Raw genomic sequence first — 20,956 nt, forward strand, 5'->3', positions numbered from 1 at the left:
TGTCCATGACTTTGCCCCATCTCCTCAACCCTTTTGTTTTTTAACAATAATCATTAAAAAAAAAAAAAAAAAATCTTTCTGGCTAATACTCCTTTTTAGTTGTGTGTTGCAAGTTGTCTCCACCCCACCCCCGTTTATTTTATGGTTATCTTTTGATGAACTTTTTGGAGGGTCTAGTTTGATGAATTCTCAGACTGAGATATTCTCCTGTATTTTCTTCTGGGAATGGAAATGGGATCAAATTGCAGTGGCCTGGTGCCCCATTCTTCTAGATTCTCCATCTCCATCAGCGTTGGATGCCACTTATCTCTCAGCGTTGCCTCCGGTCACTCTGTCCTGTTTCCATATCAGATGTTTCTGGACACTGCTTCTCCTCTTTCAGCACCCTTCTAGACTAGGCCCGCTGAATCTCCACAGGACAGACCGCTGGTATGTGACAGGAAGTTGTGAGATGTGATGCCAACTATTGGTAAAGGATTAGTCATTTCTTGCAAAAGATTTTAAAACATCAGTCTCGAGCCTGTCCCAATGTCACCCTCATTTTCTAGCACTTCAAAACGGCAGAGAAAGGGGTTCCCGCTTTGATACCGCAGGGTTGCAGACAGGTGAGATGGATGGTGTGGGATGGAAGAGGACAGTTACAAACCCACCCAGTGCTTCCTCTATTTCTTTTGGTTTTGCCAAAACCAGGTTGGGTCCATAGGATGTGCGTCACAGCAGAAAGAGCGAGCACGCTCATTTTAGGCCCAAGTTCCAGGGGCAGTGTTCCACGGTGTCCACACCTAGAATGTTTCCTAGCTCCAGATCACCCTTCTAGAAAAGCATATTTTTAAAACAGCAGTGCCCAGATGCTCAGAGGATGGAGCCCAAATCCCTTAGGCTTGGGATCCATTCTGGCCCCAACTGCTCTACTCCACCAACCCTAGGCACTGGCCGGTTCTCAAATGCCAGGTCTTTTGATGCCACCAAGTTTCCATATACATGTATCAGTTCCTCTGCTGAGAACACTCTTCCTCATAATCTCCAATTGTCAATCTCATTCTTCCAGCTTAAATGCCACCTCTGGGAAGCCTTCCAGAGATTCCCTAGTGAGCTGCTCCAGCCTCTCTCAGCCCTTCCAGTCTACTGTTCCAGTCATACTGTATTCTAAATATTGATTCTATATATAATCGTGTACGCCTCCTACACAAGATTGTGAGCTCCGTGTGCCTGGGGACCATACTTATTCAGCAGCTCGAAAAGGGTTTGCTAAATGGAAGCCATCCCCTGGCCCTGTGCCTGCCAGGACACTGATATGACACCTTTGGAGTTAATTTTGGTGATTAGACAACACCAGAGGTACCCTGCTGATATAAAACACAGGATGAGAGTGAGTGCTTTGCAGTTAGGATGGGTGAGCAGTGAAGGGGAGAAGGTTCAGGAAAAATCAGAGGATCACAGGAGTGGTTCACTCAGTCTGTTCTCACCTCAAAGGCTCTCACCTCTTCCCTAATACTATCCACTGGAAGAGTCACTGAAAACACTCACCTGCTTGTGTGAAGAGGTAGAGGTTTATTGAAATATAAACATTCAAGAACATGTAAGATAGAAAATAACCACGACATATACAGACACTTGCTGCAAGAGGACATCTGAGGTATTTCTCCACTGCCTAGGCTACCCATGTGCTATCATGTTTTTCCTGGTTAGAATACATATAGATGGGGAGGGTAAGGGGGCAGAGTTGCCCTGGCCGACTGCCTGCACGCGGCCTTCAGGACTGCACTTTCAGAGAAAGCTCCTCTTGGCCCACGGCCCTATTCCTAGAGGCATCTGCTGGCACCCCCAATCTCAAGGTTTCAGGCTGAGACCCTGCTATTGTCCTGAGGGCAAGGAGGGTTTGCTAAGAGGGGGAAGTTGGGCAAGCTGCCTAGAGAAAGGGGGAGGATACAATGACCAGAAAGACACAGAATACTGTCCCTGTGTCCTCTGGGTGGGAAAAGTCCATCCTTCGTGACCAAACCCCTGAGAAAAACACACTGGCAAAATGTGACACCTTCAAGTAGGCCCAGTGCCAGCCAACTGGGCTCCTCCCTGGCACCAGATCCCAGATGCCCTTCTCTGCCCACACCCTGCGCTTGCCTGGTAGGTAAGGTGGGAAGGCTTCTGAGGCCAGAAAAGGGTCAGCCCCGGAGGATGAGGCTGTGTGAGTGTGGGTGGAGGGCTAGGGGAGGGGACAGAAAAGACACAGTACAACAAAGCTTCAGCTTACCGGGCTGAGGTATCTGTTTTGTGCTCAAGCTCTTGATTTCTCTTTCCTAGACAGGACTGAATGTTAGCCAGGCATGAGCTCGTGCTGCTGTGGTCTCCCACCACAGCCCGACAATGTCACAGTGGGTAGTGTTCTATCGAACACTGCAGGGCCTACTCGACTGACAGGTGAGCCTTGTTTTACAACACAGGAGCAGCCTGCTCCACCCAAGTCCAAGAGGAGAGATGGTGCTCTTTTCTAGCATCTCCTCATCCTCTGGGGCAGCATGACCTTGTAAGGCCCACATCCTGCCCATCTTAAGGTGGGAGTGTTGAGTGAAGGGGAGACAAGATGTCCTGCCCCGACTGGTGAGTCGGGAGTAGGGGGTAGGACTAGCCCTGCTCTGGTAGGAAATGAGTCAAAAACCATCTTCAGAACTGGTATGGTTTCAGAACCCAACCTGTGAGAGACTGGGCCTTTCCGTTCCACCACTCCCCGCCACTGTGATCCCTGAGTTCTCTCTCCTGCCTGCCTCCTCGCCTCCTTGCTGGGCTCTCAGGGAAGGACCAGAGGGGCTAAGATACCAAATCATTTGCTTGGCTTTGGGGTGATCTGCTTTCATTTCTTTGGTGCTACAATAGCAATAAAAATTTTAAAATAAAAAAAACAAAAGTCAGTAAAACACATATAAAAAATTTCAGAGCTGCAAATACTTCCTGAAGAATCAAACATCAACAATTATAAATCTGAGGTATTTCAATGAACCTGACATCGGCAGGCTTGGGGATGTTGGGGCTGAGATGACCCCATGAGAAGAAGGGGGGCCCAAGGGACAAGTGGGCTGTTTTGGGAGAGCTGGCCAACAAGGGCAAATGGGCAGCATGAGGTCTGGGAGGATCAGAAAAGGGCAGTGTGAAATGGTGCCAGGGCCTGCCTGGGCAGCTCCCTGAGGCTCTGCCTCTCCCTCAGCAGATGCCCAGTAGGCCCTAGGACCTGTGAACTGCCCTCATGTGCCCTTTCTTGGGACCACCACAAGGGGCATAAGGGGCCCTGAAGACTGCATGACTTGAATTTGAGGGACCCACACCCCAGAAACCAAACATAGTAGGCAAGGTGGGCTGGGAGGGTGCCATCTCATGCTCACCAGAGAAGGGCCACGAGGCATGCTCTTGGCTCCTAGCAGCCCCACATAAGAGTTAGCTAGGGAGACTGAAGTGGGGAAGAGACCAGTGACCCTAGGGTCATGGTGGAAGGCAGAGGAAGGAAAATAAATTAAAGGGGAAGGGATATGGAGGGCCTCCAGCCCTGAGTCGGCTTACAGATTGTCGATAGACAGTGCCCAGGATGGGAGGTGGCCTGGGAACCCTGGAGGAAGCTGGCCGCAAACAGACCCTGCCCAGTTCTCCAGGACAAACCCTGATTGGACAACACTGCCCTGTCCTGCCCCTCCAGCCTCTCCCTGTCCCCAGAATACAGCAGGACCTGAATGGAGCCTGGACAGGCAGACATGTCCAAACTCTCAACATCTGGCCAAATGGTGTTTGACGTGGGCTCCGCGAGATGAGGTAAATTCTGTGCATTAACTTTCTTCTCTCTCAATAGGAGAGTGGGGCATGGGAAGCTGGGTCCTGCCCCTCAAAGGGACCAACTGGTAGAGGGCTCTGCACTGGGGGTGCCCCGGGATGAGGTAGGACTTGGTGAACAGTGAGAGCTGCTGCTGCTGCTGCTGGCGCTGCTGCCGATGCTCTGGGGAGCAGATCCTGCGATGAGGTGGACCACAGGTTTCTGGGCAAACAGCACACCTGGGGTGAGGCAGAAAAGCAAGTATAAGCACATAAGGAGACAAGGGGCGGGTTCCGCTCATTTCCACTGATTTACTGCTGCCTAACTGTGCAAGGCCCCACTCTAGACACTGTGCTGGATGCTGACAGATGTCCCAGACACTGTCCTGCTTCCAGGTGCTTATAGGCTGGCGAGGCGGCAGACAGGTAGGCAGAGTAATTTTGCTGAAATGTCAAATATACTCTGAGGGGAAGCGCATCCAGGGTGTTGTGGGAACAAAAAGGTTTTGGAGGGCAGGGGAAAACTGGTCTGGAAAGTCCTAGGGGAGACCATGCCTGGACTGTTAGAAAAAGCGGTCAAAAGAAGAATTAGGGACAATGTGCCAGGCAGAGGAAATCTGTGAGCAGAGAGAGATGGCAAACGAGCTGGAGGCCAACAGAGTCATGTGGTCTGACCACAGAGTGCTTAAGGGAAGGCGCGGAGGCAGATAAGGCCGGAGAGATGGGAGGGCAAGGTGACAGAGGGTCTGCATGCCTCTAAGGAAGCCTGAGTCCTACTCCATAGGAGTTGTGAAGCCCCTTTAAGTTTTAAAAAGGGAGAGACATCATGAGATGTGTGTTTCAGAAGGCTCTCTGTGGGGCTGGGAGGAATATGGGTGATGGAGGCCAGCAAGGAAGCTACTCAAATGGGGAGAGGCCTGATCCAGGGCAGCAGTGGTGAGGATGACAAGAACACAGAGTAGCGGTATCCACTCAGCTCTGGGGGACGAGGATGGGCATGAGGGGGCACTCAGGAACAACTTTCAGGTTCCTGGCCTGTGTGACTGCATATCCTCTGAGAAGGGGCACAGGTGGGATGTAGACTGAGACAGGTGAGGCTCGGGGAGCCGACTCTCTTCTGCCTGCTCCTCATTCTGAGAGAGAAGGAGGTGTTATCTCCTTTCTCCTGATAACGGACAACGAGATGTTGAGATCAGGCCCCAATTTCCTTCCCTGCTTTCTGCATGGACCCACTCCCAATCCCCAAACCGACTAGACCACCACAGCACTGCCAGAAGGCAAAGGGCATCTGGGCTCTACCCGGTCTTCTAGAGGGCCTCCTGTGTCAGGCACAGACCTCTGAATGTAGCCTCTGAAGCACCAACTAAGCAGTGACTAGTAAGGCAACCTGGCATTGCTGCTTCTCTGCAGGCTGCTTCCAGGCACTGACCCTGTATCCCTGCCCTGACCCTGATCTGCAGCAGGTGGCCCAGCAGAGATCCAAAACATGAGGCCTGCAGGGTGGTTCCTTGAGGGGGCCTAGCCCTTAGCACAAGAGCATTAAAGGGCCAGAAGCACGCTCTGGGAAAACACCCCGGTTTTGATGGAAGGCGCATCTCCCACACCCTCTGTAAAACAGGTGGCCCATGTCTGGGCTCCCGGCACGTGGCCACTGGCTAGTGTGCCTGGGCTGTTTAGCCCCTACTTATCAAGCTGCACTTAAAATTAGATTTAGGGAGAGACAACTGAATGATTAGGGAAAAAAATCATAAAAATATAGGTTGATTCTGTGTACTCAGATTACTTTGCCTACGTTGTCCTTGATCTATTTAAAAGACAGGGAATGACACGTTTAGGAAGAGAACAGCTGAAGCACAAAGAAAGGAGATCCATGCATGAGAAGACTGTAATGGTGGACACCAATCTAACTTATAATACAATGTTTAAGGCATGGATAGAGAACTATGATTCTTCATACTGAATGACTTTTTCAATTATCAAGCCAACCATTAGTCCAAAAGGGTTCGACAAAGGGTTTCTACTGTCTGTCAAAGATGGAAGGGGATCTATCATCCTGTTAGCAACCCTCGGCCTCTACCAGTCCAGAAGAACCGGTGTATCTGCAGACCCTTGAGACTTCCTAAAAGGAAGCCATCCCTGGGAAGGTGTGCAGAAAGGAGGGTGACAAGCAGGGCCGGCCAGGGAGTTGCACTGAGGCTGGCTGCCACACTGTGGGCCTCCCTCAAGTTCCAAGGGACTCACCTGCATAGGTGGTGCCATCGATGTCCACAGACATGTTAATGCTCCCGATGCTGCCTGTGGTCAGGTTCAGCGCTGTGGCTGAGGCCTCTGATCTGTCTTCTGCTGGGGACAAGGGAGACAGCAGGCACAGTCAAGCCTTCTAGCACTTTTGTCATCCTTTCTAAGGCTCTCCCCCATGTCCCCAGACTGGCCACAGCAGGCCAAGGCCCACTGTTAGAAAGCATCTATATAAGGTCTGGAAAAGAACCTAGGCTCACCAGCATCCTACAGCTTACTTTCTCCCCGCAAGTCTCTCTGCTCACAGAGAAAAGGGGTCACCACCAGCAAGGAGTCTGACCTAGGCTCATGGCCATGCACTGGCGCTTTCAACGCGATTCAGCAAACCTAACTGAGCACCTAATAGCCATCAGGCTGAGAATCAAAGATTAGGAAGACCCAGTCTCAGCCTCTGAGGACTCCCCTTGCCTTTTCCTCCCCTTCGCCAGGCTGGGAGGTTCTCAAGAAGAGGGTCTTCCTGCCCAGCACCTCGTCCAGCTCACCCCCAGATTCTGTCTATTCATCATACGCAGGGCAAAGAATTTTCCAAATGACTTGCCTTTCTGTTAGCCTCTGGCTTGTGCAGGACCAGGAGCACCAGGCCCTGAATGAATAATGGAGCAGAGCCCTGCTGTCTGGGCTGTTACTTCCAGCCTCCTCCTGCTCCTCACTCAGGGAAAGTGAGGGAGGGGCACAACTCCCTCCGCACCTGATTTCTTCCCCATACATGCTTATTTCATGTTTGTTCTGAGACAGCATCCAGGGGAAGAATGGCAAAGAAAATGTGTGTGAGGAGGGGAAAGAGGGAGAAGAGAAACAAGGAACATGCAGTGTGTGGTTCAGGGGACAAGGAGGTGGGGCACCTGAAAAATGTAGAGGGGACAGGAAAGGATATCAGTTATGCTGCCAAACTTGAATTTCCTCCTTCCCACTTGTTCTGAGGGTCAGTGGCAGCCTGGCCTGAGGCAACTCAGTCCCTCACTAAGCCTCAGGAATGGAGGTGCTGTCTTCCTCCCAGACCCGCCCTGCACTTGCCTACATCCCCACATCCGGTGAGGTAGGGGGTGAAGGCTGAGCCCTTTAATTTCGACAGATCAAAAGGCTGGTAGAGGAGAGACACAGCAGCTGTCCTCCCGAAGGTCTCTGGCTCCTCCTCCTTGAACAACTACTTCTTTTTGCTAGAGAACAGGGCACTGCCTGAGGTAATTTCTGGTCCCCTAGAAAATGGCCTCAGCTTGGTGAACTGAGATCTCAGCGGCTGCAGAGGCTCCATGTGGCTTTCTGGACTCTAGACTCTTCTGGGGACCTGGAAAGCAGAAGCTGAAGGGGCCCTACCCCAGTCCTAGGAGATGTGAATGAGCCGAACAGGCCCTTCCTTGAATGAAGCCACCCAGGGCCCAGCACTCACCCCTGCCGTTGACCCGAATCTTCATGGGCAGCTGCCGCGCCATGCTGAAAAAGTTGCGCTGGAAGGCCTGCTGTACCAGGCGTTGCTCCTCCTCTGACAGCCTGGATGCCTTCTTCTCAGGTGGCTCCCCAGACTCCAGTCGTTCCCGCAGCTGTTCCAGTGTGGCTGACCGGGTGCCGGCCTGCTGGCCTGCCAAGGTCACGGGCACAGCCAGCCGATTTGGCACAGGCACTGTTGTCACCGGGACTCCATCACCTGGCAAAGGCACCAGAGCTGGACCGACCCACAATCTACCGTCCCACCTGTGTCCTGGACATAGGAACTTGGCTCCCTTCCTCCTTCCTCCTCCAGGACCCTGCATACCTTTCCTGAGAGTGGTTGCTGAGGATATCCGAGGGCTGCTGGTACTGGTGCCACTGCTGGAGCCCAGCCCAAGGATGGGGAAGCGGATCTTGGGTGGGGAGAGAAGGGCAGGGGCCCCAGTGGCAGCAGCGGCGGCAGCAGCTGGTGAATAGCCAAAGAGGGAGGAGCTGTAGCTGGGCCGCCGGCCCTCCCGCCGGTTGCCATCGATGGCTGCCTGGAGCTCGGCTGGGGAGCTCAAGGCTTTCTTCTCACACTCATAGGCATAGAGGTACTTCATGTACCTGGAGGGAAGGAAGGAAGCAAGGAGAGTAATCTAAAATGGCACCAGAGGCCATCCCGTTTAAGTTGCTTGGTCTGTGGAAGCAGCCTTTGTGGACAGGCCTCTAGGACAGAGGAGCACAACCTGGTGCACTTAACAAAAGAGCAAAGTCTGAGACCGCTGGCAGCTCTGGCCCAGGCTCCTATAACTGCTACTCAATTCTGAACACTACTCAAAGTGGAGGCATTGCTCATTAAGGGAAATAAGAGCCATTTCTGCTATTGCTTCACGGTTGTTTCGACACCTTTTTAATACTCTTGGAGAAATCGAGGCCATGTTGTGACATGTCTGTTTGGCTCCCTGATCTCCTAAGCAACCCAAGTCAGGCTGGTTAGATGAGGTAATTCTTCTCATTGTGTGTGGACCTAGAAGTGCTGTCCCTCTTTGTGTCAGATGTCCCAGGAAGCAATTCTGTACCCCGGAACCTTGAGAGAACTGCTATACTAGTTATAGCTCTGTTCCCCACTTCTGCTGGAACAGTTTCAATAGATAAAACCCTTCTACTTTTCAACAAGGACATGACATGCTACCTAGTTGATACATCAGCTGCTCATTCCACATTCTTCACAGAGAAACTTCCAGAGTGTTCTGAAAGAGAATCCCCTCTGGCCTTCATGCTCCAGTGCTACTCTTGGTCTCACTGTTTCTATCATCCTTGTAATTAACTCAAATGGTGACAAAAATCAGTCACCAACCGGTGGGGCCTTGCCTGCCTGCCTTCTTCTGGGTCCTGTGCTGCTGGGCAAGCTGAGTGTCAGGTAGGAAGGGCCTGGCCTCGGGTGGAGGTGCTGTATGGGAGATGATGTCCTGGAAAGAGGGTGGATTTCAGAAGCAGAGTCCCAGGTGTGAATCTTGACTTACTAGCTGGTATGGCTATCAACAAACTAACCTCTGATATCTAGTTTTGGTAACCTAGAAAATGAGGATGACATCTACTTTACAGAATTGATGGTGAGGTTTGAATGCAACAGAATGGTGACATAGCAACCTACCTACAGGATACTCGGAAAATGCCGGCTCTCATTATTGCTTCGATCTAGTGAAGGATTTCTCTCAGAAAGCTCCTGGCTGCCTCAGGAATCCCACTCATCTTGCTCACTGAACAACAGAACTTCCTTCCTCCTTCCCTCTAGGTCAGGGGTCCCCAACCCCTGGGCCAGGGACTGGTACTGGTCCGTGGCCTGTTAGGAACAAGGCTGCACAGCAGGAGGTGAGCAGCGGGCCAGCGAGCAAAACATCTGTATTTGCAGTCACCAACCAGTGCTAGCATCATCACCTCAGTTCCACTTCAGATTATCAGGCATCAGATCCTCATAGGAGCACCGGTCTCTGGTGCCAAAAAAGTTGGGGACCACTGCTCTAGGTTGAAACATTCCCTTTCTCTAGTCTCAGCTTCCTTTCCCCACAGCCCTGGCCACTCACTGGGTCCTCAGGGTGAAGGCGGCACTGGTGATGGATGTGGGCAGGTTCAGGCCTTTGGTGATCTCTCTCCAGATCTTCTTGTTGATGATTTCTACCAGGCCTCCCTTCTCTGTCACCAGCTTATACAGCATATACAGGTCAAGGATCTGCTTGGCCATGATGGGGATTCGGTTGATGGGGGTTCCTGTTGTTGTCCAAAGAGAGAATCAAAGGGTTGCGTCAACCTCAAGCAGAGAAAAAAAGACATCTGTGTATGCCCACCTTTTGCTGAGTTGGAAATATGTTCACGAATTCCTTAGAAGTATAACTTGACTGAAACTCCTAAAGCCTGGATGAACAGAAAGACAGGTCCAACTCACAGGCTCGGAGGCCCTGGGTAAAACATGTAGCCTCTCTGGGTACGTTTTCTCGTCTATAAATAAGAGGCTGGACTAGATGATTTCAAAGTTTTGTTAGCAGGACTGAGTCCAGACTGTTCCCTAATGATGTGGCAACTCACTCCTCTGCCTCGTCAGACTTCCTTGACAGGGGAGCTCTTGCCTGGCTCACCCACCTGGATTAACTGTCTGCTTCCTCCTCTCTGAATGAAAAAATTCATTTTTCTCTCCTGTGTCCCCACCACGTCAAAGGAGCTGCTGGAAACAGGTCTCCAGGGGGATGAAATGCCACTCAACAATTCTCTCCCCACTAATCACTCCACCCTCTCCCCGCCTTTGAAAGAGGGAGGAGGGTCAGAGCAGCTTCCGCCCACTGGCCCTGAAGGGAAGTGAGAGGAGCCAGGGCCTTGATTAGGAAACCTGGCACCGAGCAGGAAGGCCCACTAATGAGCACCAGGGGAGGCAGGGAGGGCGGGGCCAGGCTCCTTTCATGGGCGGCTGGGATGCTCGTCAGGAGGCGTGATGGATGACTGTCATTTGGCAGCCTCGGGATTAATGATCTAGAGGTCAGAGGGGAGAATTCCAAAGGGAAGGGTCATCGTCCAGGGCAGGGTATGAGACTTGTTGCCTTTTGATGGTAAACTCCTTGTACTGTACACAGGCTGCTCTTCCTCTGCCCTGGCCCCCTCCCACTGCCCCAATCTCTCTGACCGCCGGTGGACGTTAGGCCTGCCTGACTAGAGAAGGGCTGTTTGTTTTGGCTCTTCTTGTTTCTCTCTCAAGGAATGGTATTCTCTTCTCAGCCCTGGAATGGCAGCCTCACCAACTCTTTTATAGGATAATTCGAGCAAGAGAATGGAGTGAAGGCGCCCACATTTATGAAGCAGCAGCAGTGTGAGCATGAACATGTGGGACTACTATGGCAGGACCCAGCCTCTTTTTCCATGTTGAGAGACAGCAGGGGGTCTCCAAGGCCTTTGTCTTGACCAGCTGGTCTTTGGAGGATCAAGGATAAAGGGGTCATAGAGTTATATTCAAAAACTCACAGGTAAACTATCAGAGGACTGTTGGTATACTCTGAAGACATACAGCTCGTATACTGGTTAACTTTTTCTCCCTGTGCTGTTCTGGACAGTCTACCTTACTCCCTGTCATAAGATGAGAGCCTGGTATGGCAGAACCAGTCTGCTGACAGGACAGAGCTAAGGTCCATCTCCTTTTGGAGGCCTGTCTTTCCAAGCACACTAACAGTGCTGGCGAATTCATGCCCTCCATGGCATCGCCTGGAGACTGGGAAGACCGCTCCCAAGGTCCCTTCGCATAGGCACCCTAAGCTCACATTTCCAGAAGCTTCCAGGACATCTTCACATGTGACTTGTTCACTACAAGTCAGAGTGTTCCCACTGAGCTCACCTTTATCCCCTAAATTAGCTCCTTTTTCCCATCGCTTCCTTTTCCCAACAACACATCATTCTTTGAGGTTTTAGGCAGGAATCTTGGAGGCAGCACTGTCTCTTCTTCTCTCCACTATCACCAACCTTCAGATTGTTAGGAAGCTTACTTATTATTCCTTTGAGGTGTCTCCCTTTCCGGCCTGCAGCCACTACCCTAGACATGGCCCACGCTGGCTCATCATTAGGGGCCTGCAGCAGCCTCTTATCAATGCACTCAACTTGTACACGGCTGCCAGACAATTTTATTAAAATACTACTTTCACCATATTACTCACCTCCTACAAAGACTACAAAAACCTACAAAGACTCTTACGGCCTACCATCTCATTGCACATGTTCAATCTTATGACCGAGTTCTCCAATGCTCCTTAAAAGATCATGTGTAAAGTATTTCCAGCGCATCCCAACAACTCACTCTCGCATTAGCTGGGTCTCCTCACTACAACCCCCAAAAACCAAGCTCATTTCTCCTCTACCTTTTGCTTTGTGCTCTCCCTCCTCATCAAGACTAAAATGATCTGCCTCCAAACTCTCTACACTGGCCTTCAATGTTCACTCCCTCTAGGAATAACATTGTAACTAATATTCTAATGTTCTAATGGATGTCTTCTCTTTCAGCATTTCTCCTATAAACCCTAAAGTTCAGCAAAGAACTATTTTCTAATTGTTACATCTGGTATCCCAAGAGGAAGTCACCTTCTCCTCTCAGGCCCTAGCAGGTTCATTAGGATCACGACCCTTGTTAAACACACTGGGAAAGTGAGGCCCAGAGTGCTCAAGCTCTCTGCATCCAAGCCCCGCAATGAATGAACAGCAGAAGAATGGATGGAGAGTTGGAGATTTTGAAAAGATAAAGAAAACATAACTTTACTCAGGGGGACCAAAAAGAAGGGAAAACAGATATTAAAGAGGGGAAGCTGGCTGGATCTGTGATGAACACAGAACAGGCGTGCATTTTTGGACCTCCATTTGTGAAAAGCCTTCAGAGTTTACACTATTTTCATTTTGAATCTCTCCAATGGTGGTAAATCTTCAAATGTAAAAGGTGTATTTTACTTTTAGAAATGGTCATACATGTTGATTTTGATTGAAGATGAGATGGAGCCATAAACTATGACAGATTTTCTAGTGTGGCTCTGAAGCCCAACTCCCCAGAGAAGAATTATAAATTCACTCTGAGTGGTCACTGAACCAAATGTTTAGCTATTTGCGATGGCTTCTTTGAAAGACAACGATGCTATAGATGGAGAAATTTCATTAAAAATTCACCCTTTTATGGTCATACATTAGGATGAGAACTGCTCAGGGGTAAAGGAAAGAGAAGTAGAGACAGAACCTGAGAAGGCAAGGAAGGGTCAAAGTGACGTCTGAAGTCAAGGCTATATAAACCTAACTAAAAATTGACCTCTTTCCAGCTCCTCCACAGAGAAACCACAGGCTAGGGGTGTACTGGAACCCTGGTGGTGGCCCCTGCAGTCCTTCCCTGTGGCCCAGCCCCACTCTGGGCATATGGGGATCTTGTATTCCCTCACATGGGTCCCTCCGTCATTCCAGAGATCAGTGGATAAGGGGAACGGGCACGTTCTTCATCATGGTTGTCCCTCTGCAAAACAAATAAAAGTAGCTCCCAGTGCAGGTGGGCCCCTCGGAACTGTCAGAAACAAAGCTGAGGCTATTCTGAGTAATGATCATCTCTGGATGATGGTGTGGTTTTCTCACATTATCCAGACTATCCAAACACAAATCCTGCCCTGGCTTTATACTTCTGACAACTAAGAGAAGCAAGATCCTCAGGCTGGTCTGTCTGTGCAGTCTGCTCTGTGCCTAATGGACCTGGCAGCCATCTCCTTTGTCCCAAGGAGATTCAACTATGATGAGACGGGGGAGAGGTCTTTTAGCTGAGTTCACCTGCTGAATAAAAAAAAAGAATACATCATACTTGGGGATGGAGGGGTGGGAGAGTGACATATTCATGCCTCAGTTTCTCTCTCTCTGTAATGAGGACTTTGAACTAGACAACTTTCAGTTCTAAAGTCCTATAGGTCTATGAATAAAAACTTAAAACAACAATTGATAGCCATGACTATTACCAAAGGGAGAGAGACCCGGTTTTAGGAGCTTGCCTGAATTATGGTATAATGTTCCCAAGTGACCTTGAGGGTTTGGGATCTTCTATGCAAGGCACTGGGTGGCTTAGGGCTGTATGTGACATTCAAGGCCATAAGCAATGGCTATTTCCCCAGCCTTGTGGGTGGGGTGGGGGGGTGTGTGTGTATGTGTGGCTCTGGGCTGCTCTCTGGGCTGGATTACATCTTCCTCTAAGGAAGCTCTGCACTTGAGAGGGGACAGGCCTCTGCCCACAACAAATGCTAGAGCAACCTGCCTAGAACCAGAAAGGAAGCAAATAGTTACTGAAGACAGCTCTTTGTGGGGCACTAGTGTTGGCCTTGCAGGAGGCTGAATCTCCATCTCATCTTGCCTCCCAGCACCTAACAGAGAAGCCTGTGGACTGTCAGTCACTGCTATCAAAGCAGGAGCCAGGATTGAGGGTAATTAATCATGCTCTCTCTGACAGGAATGCAGGGCCTTATCGGTACCCCAAGAAATGCCACTAGTCTCCAGTTCCCTCCTCAATAAAGGAGACTGACAGTCCCAACAAAGAGGCCCCTTATCAGATTTCAGCCAGGGAGCCTGAGGCAGCCCAGGGGCTATGTGGAAAAAGCTTTTATGAGGGCCTGGATCCAGTGAAGCTGCGGGGCTCCTGGGCTTTAACCCTTGGTGGTGGGAATGGTGCTGGGGACTGGCACCAGCAAGCCAAAGCTGTGACCAGGAACTTCTGGAGCAGATGGAACCAAATAAAAGCAGTTCCCTGGCACTTTGTTTTCCTTCCTATCATTGAGACTGAGAGCAGGGAGTAGGGGTGAGGGCAAAGGGAGGAGACAATCTTCTATGGCACTAGAGACAAAGATGGGGATGCCAGGAGTGCTAGAGGGAGGGCCACTTCTTCTTCAAGATAGAATGGGCGCTTTCCAATGAAGACCAGAAGCAATCAGGGAGCAGGAACCCCAGAGTCACATGGCTGCCTTTCTGCCTACTGGTCAGGGGTGAAGGCCCAGGACCCAGGGTGTGGCCCTGCCAGGGACCCTTGCTGCTTTTTCCTGGCTTTGAAAAAGATCATTAATCATTTCCACAGCCTGTCCAGAGCCTGGACGGCCTAGAAAGTCAAGACCCATGTTAAGCGGGGAATCTGCACAGGCAGACCGACAGGCTTCCTGTCCATTCTTCTGCATATTAATTCTTTCCCTGCTCTAATCTTGCTGCCCAGGGACAAGCCCTTGACTTGTTTATGCAGAAAATACCTGCCTCTGGGAAACTGAGGAGCAGTGTTTAGTAGTGTGCAGTGCAGCGTGAAGTCAATACTCCCCCAGACAAGGCAAGAAGATGCGCAAATATCCTAGAAATGGACAGGTACCTTAAGCCCTCCACCTCCGATTTCCCACTGAGTGTCTGATACACAGTATAGTGCATAAATTTTAATTACACAGCTCACTGGACTTTTACTTCTGTGTACACTCCTATAACCATTACTCAGATAAAAATACAGAACATTTCTAGCGCCCCAGAAAACTCTCTCATTCTCAATCAATACCCACCCCCAACCCTAGCCCTCCCATGAGGTAACCACATATCACCACAGATGACTTTCTAGAACTTTAAATAAATGAAATCACATAGTGTATATTCTTTTGTGTCTGGCTTCTTTTGCTCAACAGTAGATCTGTGAGCGTCATCCCAGCTGCATACAGTAATTCATTCCTTTTTACCGCTGTGTGGTATTCCACCATGTGACAATGCTACCATTTATTTATCTATTCTATTGCTGATGTACATTTGAGTTCTTTCCAGTGTCTGGCTATAATGAATGGTGCTCCTATGAATATTCTTGCATGTGTTTTTCAGTGAACAAAAGCACTCATTTCTTTTGGACACACACTTAGCAGAGTTGCCAGGTATTAGGGATGGCCTATGTTTAACTTTAGTAAATACTACCAGATTTCCAAAGTTGTTCTGACCATTTATATTCCCACCAGCAATACTCAGAAGTTCTGGAGGTACCACAACCCGAGAGGCTAATTTTAAACTCATTGCCCTTTTTGATATTCTAGCTCTGATTAATTGCTTTAAGTGAAGTTCAATGTGCAATGCTATATTCTATGATGGCTGATAATAAAATTATGGTTATGGCTATGCTGTCTCCTTCCTTAAAAACTGTGTTCAGAGAAGTGGCCAAGGAGTTAGGAGGAGGTGGACTGTCAGGTCTTCTCTGCTCTGTCTGCTGCTGATCAACAGACCTGGCTGGTGTCTGTACAACTCCAGGGCCTTTAGCCCAGGCAGTATGCAGCTATCTGAGCTTCCACTGCCAATCCATGCCACTAGCCTCTCAAGACCCAGAAGATTTTTCTCACAGTATAAGAGGGCCAAACCCTCACTTCAAACTTTAACTACACTAACCCTTGGACAATTTACTGATTATTAGAGCTCACCCTGGAAAAAAAGGAAGCAAAACCATATACCCAATTTTACAAAGTGCTAGAAGTATCAAAAAATTTGAAGGGAAAGAAGCTGAATTTGATTATAAAAGTGGGCTATTCAAATTAATCATGCCTTTCAAAAACCAGGATCCCTTCCCACTATCATGGATAACTGGGTAGTTACAGGGTAGTAAATGACTATTAAATATGGAAAAAAGAAAAACAGTGTATCAACAGTAGTTAGATCACCTGGGGAGAGAAAAAGATCAGGCCTCAGACAAAGGGCTAATCCTGAGACAGAGATTTGCATTTTAGACTTTCATTTGGGGATAAAGTTAGAAAATGAGGCCCTAAAGCCTATTTCATCTGACAAAGAGACATATTTTAGCCTATTAGGAAGAGTGTCCACAGCACAGACCTTTACAGCAAGATACAAAGACTTTACAGAAAGTACCTCCACCAAAAGGCAAAGCAATATATGTCGTGAACATTTCCTTGCCTGAGATGGATAGATAAGCACACAACAGAAGGAAAAACACTCAAATTGCACTTTGAGGCAGACCAAGCCCTTTTCCCACAGTAAATTCTTTGTATGTACACATCAAAAACAGATCCAACAATCCATTTGGGAAAACCAAGGTCAGTTTGCAGCCTTGAACAGAACTTGTGGGGGAGGGAGGGCAGCTCTCTGGGTGAGGTCTTGACAAAATTTTTCCACATGACCAAATAGTTCCTTAGTTTGGTGTACCCAGCTGGGGCAGGGGCTGGAGAGGACAGCTTTGCTAATGGGCCCTCTGGGTGTGTGCAAGGTGCTGTTGTTAGGGCTTCTCTCTCCTGTGCCCACCCCATCCTTGCCTTGACAGATGGCAATCTCTGTGCCACTATGAACTGTCACATCTGTCCTTCACTGAGAAATAGACCTTAAAGAGTTCCACCCCACGTTCATCAGCTAGATACTATCAGACCCTACCGGATAGTGGCCTGTGGAGATAGGCCAGCACTCTCTGTGGGGCTTAAAAAGCTAAAGGAGAGACAAGGCGTGTCTACTGCCCCAATGAGAGAGAAGTAATGGGGCTGCTGGTGCTAGAAGCCAAGTTTTACAATGGTCATGCAAGAGAAGGAAAGCACTGACAGACCAGGGAATCAGGAAACCAAGTGCCAAATCTGCTCTGTGGCCTCAGGTAAGTCATTTTACTTGGGGGCTAATTATTCATGGTTCATTTGATAACCTTTGTTCTCTCTACCCCACAGAGCTGGAGCTGTGGGGAGCAGCAAGTCAGATAATGGGTTGAAAGGGTCTATAAAGTGCATGGGATAATAATAATAAAAGCAACAACAAAACCATCATCTTCTTCCTCTTGGATGAGACCATGCTTCTGTTTCACTAGCCTAGGGAACACGAGAACAAGATTTTCTTCCTCACTGATGAAGGAAGGATGGAACAGTGTATAAGCCATGGCTTATCAGACTTCCAAATTAGCACCACCCCCCTTCCGCCCCCCTGCCAGATTTCCTCCTAGAAAAATCTACCAACCAGAGAGTGATATCTCCGAAACCATGCACAGTGAGTTAAATTAAGAGCACAGAATTTTATCTACAACTGTTTGGCTTTATTTTTGGCAAAGAACCATGTGTATTTTATATATACATGCATGCGCACATGGCAAAAGGTGAGCAAAAAAGAGCACCAGAGTTCTGAAATCTATCCATTCTAGAGAAACATTAGGAGGCACAGTATCGAGGTAACTTGTTTAATTCAATTTGGCTTCAGTAAGCAAAAGAGGAAACACATTATTCGGCAAGGAAAGGGGAGATGCATTTGGTCTTGGGGATCCTTGGTCTAGTTTTTATAAAACCATTTTGATAGAAAATTGCTAAAAAAAAAAAAAAAAAAAAAAGCTTTTCTTTTTTTGATCATGAAAGGTGGCTTTTATCTGTTGGTAGCTCAACAGACTCAATCATGGACACGTAATACAGAACACAGAACTTGGAAGAAATTTCCAAACTGATTCTAACTGAATCCTCTCATTTTAAAACAAACTGTGGCCCCCAGAAAGGGAAGAATTTGCTAAAGATTATGGAGAAGGATGAGATGTTAGCTCTGGCTTTACACTTGTCAGTGTAGAGCTCCTTCTTCTGCCACATGCCTCCAGACGGAACTGTGGCGGCTGTTTCCTAGGGCAGGAGGGAGACAGTGAGCCTGAGTGGGCACTGCCTTGGTTTCTTCTCAGGATCCTTCTAGGATGTGTTGCTGTGCTGGTGGGGGAGGGGTCCCCAGGACACAAGTCACCCTGGTCTGGCTTAGAAACCAGCCAGGGTGCTGTGAGCTGAAAGGCCCATCTATTGCAGTCAATTCACTCAAACATGTTAACAAGCAAAAGAGCCAACACAAAAAGCAGCAGTTACAGCCTGGCCCCCTCTCCCACTGGACAGCTGTTTTATCACCTGCAGCTGCAGTCATTTGGGGTGGCCTGCTGTGTGCTGCCTCCCTGGAAACCCTGATGACTTCCTCTGCAGTGCACCTTGCTGTGTCAAAGCTGCCCAGTCCCACTCACAGCCCAGGTGGGCAGGCATTGCCAGGTCTTTGAAACTCAGGCCGTTTTTAGCGGCTCCTGTGAAATCTACCCCTTCCTTCATATTAGCTCTGGAGGATGACCTGCTGCCAAGGTATGTGAATGCTCTTTCTTGGACCCACCTTACAAGTTCTGGCTCCTGAGTGCCTCAGACACTCCAATCTGGGAGTGACAAATAAGTCACAAATGTCTAGGGGCCTTGGTCTCATCATTCGGTGCAGAGCAAAGATAGCAAGCTTCACATGATTAGAAGTGCAAGCTGCTCCCAACCCTCTTGACCCGCCCGCTCCAACTGAGACTATTAGACATGAGTTTACCAGGGAAATCACTGTGAATTTAAGAGAACAGCCTCTACAGTCCCTCTGGCCTGTCTCCCCTCTCCAGCCCAATTATACACTGCTTGCCACAAGTGTCCTGAAGGCCCAGCTCTGATAACACTCCTCATGTTTTAACTAATAACTCTGCTATGTCCATAGACAGGAGTGCTAACTTCTTGGCCAAACACGGCTCTTCACAGTCTGGTGACAACTGACTCATCCAGGACACAGACAAAGGTTCTTCCAGCTGTGCCTGGGCCATGTACACCTTTGTGTTTCTACCTCTACCTGTGTGGCTTCCTCCACTCCTGTGACCCTGGTATGCCAGAGCTGCAGCTCTTCTCCAAGGCCTACCCTGTACTCCAGCCCAAGATGGGGGCCCCGCACCCTCGCTTTGGCACTCAGCCACAGAAGGAGTGCTCACAATATCCTCTGACACAGGCCTCGCTGCCTTAGGTACTTCTACCCGAGTGGAGGTAATATGGTTTCCATAAAGTTTCCCTGTAGAGGAAATTTCAGATCTTCACTCTCTTTCCAATCCTTCTACAGCGGTGGTTCTCAATAGGGAGACAAATGTCCCTAGGGATATTTACAATATCTGGAGACATTTTTGGTTATTATGACTGGTGGAGGGAGGTGCCCCCACAACAAAGAATTATCCAGTCCCCAAAGTCAAAATGCTAAGGCTGAGAAACCTTGTATTAGTAATTTACAAGTAGTGAAACTGACTCAACCGTTTCCGTTCTATTGGTGATGCCAGCAAATAGCGAAATACCTAACATAAGTGATGAAGACAGGAGAAAGGTTTACTCAGGACCCGAATGACCATAAATTGACAAAATCAAAGGGAGTCACTCTTGCTTTGGGTTCACCCAGAAATATACTAGATGGCAGTCTGGCAGTCCTCAGATACTGTGGAGTAGCAAGAGACATGGCACTCATTGCTCTCTATTACTAACCTCCAATTACTGTCGAACGCGGGCCTCCCTGCTCATACAGCAGACACAGCCCTGAGCACCTCCCCGTCTGGCCCTGTGCTGGCACTAGGGATGCAAAGAAATGATAAAGTGGCTGTTCTTAAGGAGCTCCTACTCTAGTGGGGACACATAGTACTAAACAAACCATTACGGATCTTCATGCTTGAATAGGCTGATATAACTTCCATTTTCCTTTAAAAATCCTTCTGGGAAGGAAGAAAATAAAGTAGAAAATAAAGCAGTGGAGCTACACTCCTGATTAAAATCTATATTGCTATGGCAGCCCCTCTGAGACGAGATCAGCTCCTGGGTTTGCACCAGCTGGGCTTGTGGAGCTTGTAAATAATTAAAAGGTAATTGGAAGGGGAGACCAAAGTATTAAGTGGATTTCTCCCTCTCAGGGCAACCAGGGTGTTTCACTGCTGCCAATTACATTATCTTTCAGGATTATATTCTTTTTCACTGACACATGCAGCTCTAGATAACAGGTGAAGGCGTAAACTAATTTAGGGCTGCTTAGACTGCTTTGATATGCTTGGAGATGGGGAGACACTGAGCCTCAAAACTTTCAATTGTTTTTATGAGTAAACCAGCAGTAATAGAGATACTACTAAGAAGGCAATATGGCTTCGGAAGGTAAAGGAGGGAGGAGGAGGTGGAGAGGAATGAGGGTGGTGGGGTGAAAAGAGGGAGGGAGAGAAAAGTTTACTCAGAATATTTAGCTGCTAGGGCTGCCAGTATAGCTCAGCCTACGATAAGAGAAGTATTTCATTGCCAGGTCTCAACGAAGGAGCTGACACAGAAACCAAGGGATTGCATGATTACACATGGGGAAGAGGCTGGTGGAACAGCTCTCTCCCATGGCTTTGTCCTGTGGGTGATGAAGGTGGAGCTATACAGGATGCTGAGGACCTTCTCCTAGGGAGGCTGGCATTCTGGCCATACTTCCTGAGGGCTGACCTGGCTGGTGAACCCATTGCTATGACAATCTATAAAGCCAGGAAGTTGAGTCACTGGGCTCAAGACTCTGTCACACCGCGGTCCAAAGTGAAAAAGTGAAGATGGTTGAGGGTGGGTGAGGGGGAGCGAGGAGAGGAGAGAAGTTTGAAGGTGCATTATAAAGTAGATGTCCATGCACCCTACAG

The 20,956-nt window shown here is 48.9% G+C and overlaps 1 protein-coding gene across 2 annotated transcripts in view; it reads right to left on the reverse strand.

Moving 5' to 3' along the window:
* Positions 1-1,531: 1,531 nt before the first annotated feature.
* The window catches only part of ARID3B (AT-rich interaction domain 3B), a 48,082-nt gene continuing 28,657 nt past the window's right edge, over positions 1,532-20,956 (reverse strand). The window contains exons 4-8 of one of the 2 annotated variants that reach the window (XM_015597657.2): positions 9,582-9,765; positions 7,841-8,121; positions 7,478-7,732; positions 6,034-6,132; positions 1,532-4,032 (exon numbers count right to left, since the gene is read on the reverse strand). In XM_015597657.2, coding sequence (XP_015453143.1) covers positions 3,866-4,032; positions 6,034-6,132; positions 7,478-7,732; positions 7,841-8,121; positions 9,582-9,765 — 986 coding nt within the window. In that variant the 3' untranslated portion in view covers positions 1,532-3,865. Of the gene's footprint in view, positions 4,033-6,033; positions 6,136-7,477; positions 7,733-7,840; positions 8,122-9,581; positions 9,766-20,956 lie in introns of both variants that reach the window. The other variant, XM_025040403.1, reaches the window with a different exon arrangement.

Source organism: Pteropus alecto, unplaced genomic scaffold (assembly GCF_000325575.1).
Source record: "Pteropus alecto unplaced genomic scaffold, ASM32557v1 scaffold38, whole genome shotgun sequence".
NCBI classification, from domain to species: domain Eukaryota; kingdom Metazoa; phylum Chordata; class Mammalia; order Chiroptera; family Pteropodidae; genus Pteropus; species Pteropus alecto.